The 666-nt window shown below is 62.5% G+C and overlaps 1 protein-coding gene across 1 annotated transcript in view; it reads left to right on the top strand.

The window, feature by feature from the left end:
- Positions 1-237: 237 nt before the first annotated feature.
- The window catches only part of H310_04307 (hypothetical protein), a gene marked incomplete at both ends in the record, with an annotated part of 686 nt that continues 257 nt past the window's right edge, over positions 238-666 (top strand). The window contains one exon of the mRNA XM_008868610.1: positions 238-636. Coding sequence (XP_008866832.1) covers positions 238-636 — 399 coding nt within the window. The remainder of the gene's footprint in view (positions 637-666) is intronic.

Here is a 666-nt window from a genome sequence, read left to right as displayed (position 1 = left end):
CCTCGCAACGGCCGCGGTCATGAGTCAAGGGACCTTGGCCAACGCCATCGACCAGCTTGAACTCCTTCACCCGGTCCCCTCTGATACATCATCCACTACCCCCTCGACCCCTGGTAAGACCATGGCCGTTGAATGCATCACCACGGCTGCACCTTGCACCACAACTGCTGCTCCATACACCACGACGGCAGCCCCCCCCACCACGACTAAGGCACCAAGCACCACCACCAAGGCTCCATGCACTACCACGTCTGCTCCATGCACCACGACCAAGGCTCCGAGCACTACGACCAAGACTCCGTGGACCACGACCAAGGCACCGAGCACCACCACGGCTTCTCCTTGCACCACGACCAAGACTCCGAGCACGACGACCAAGGCTCCGAGCACCACTACGGCTTCTCCTTGCACCACGACCAAGGCACCGAGCACCACCACGGCTTCTCCTTGCACCACGACCAAGACTCCGTGGACCACGACCAAGGCACCGAGCACCACGACCAAGACACCGTGGACCACGACCAAGGCACCGAGCACCACCACGGCTTCTCCTTGCACCACGACCAAGACTCCGTGGACCACGACCAAGGCACCGAGCACCACCACGGCTTCTCCTTGCACCACGACCAAGACTCCGTGGACCACGACCAAGGCACCGAGCACCAC

Source organism: Aphanomyces invadans, assembly GCF_000520115.1.
Source record: "Aphanomyces invadans strain NJM9701 unplaced genomic scaffold supercont1.6, whole genome shotgun sequence".
NCBI classification, from domain to species: Eukaryota; Oomycota; class Saprolegniomycetes; order Saprolegniales; family Verrucalvaceae; genus Aphanomyces; species Aphanomyces invadans.
This window is presented reverse-complemented; position numbering and strand designations above follow the sequence as displayed.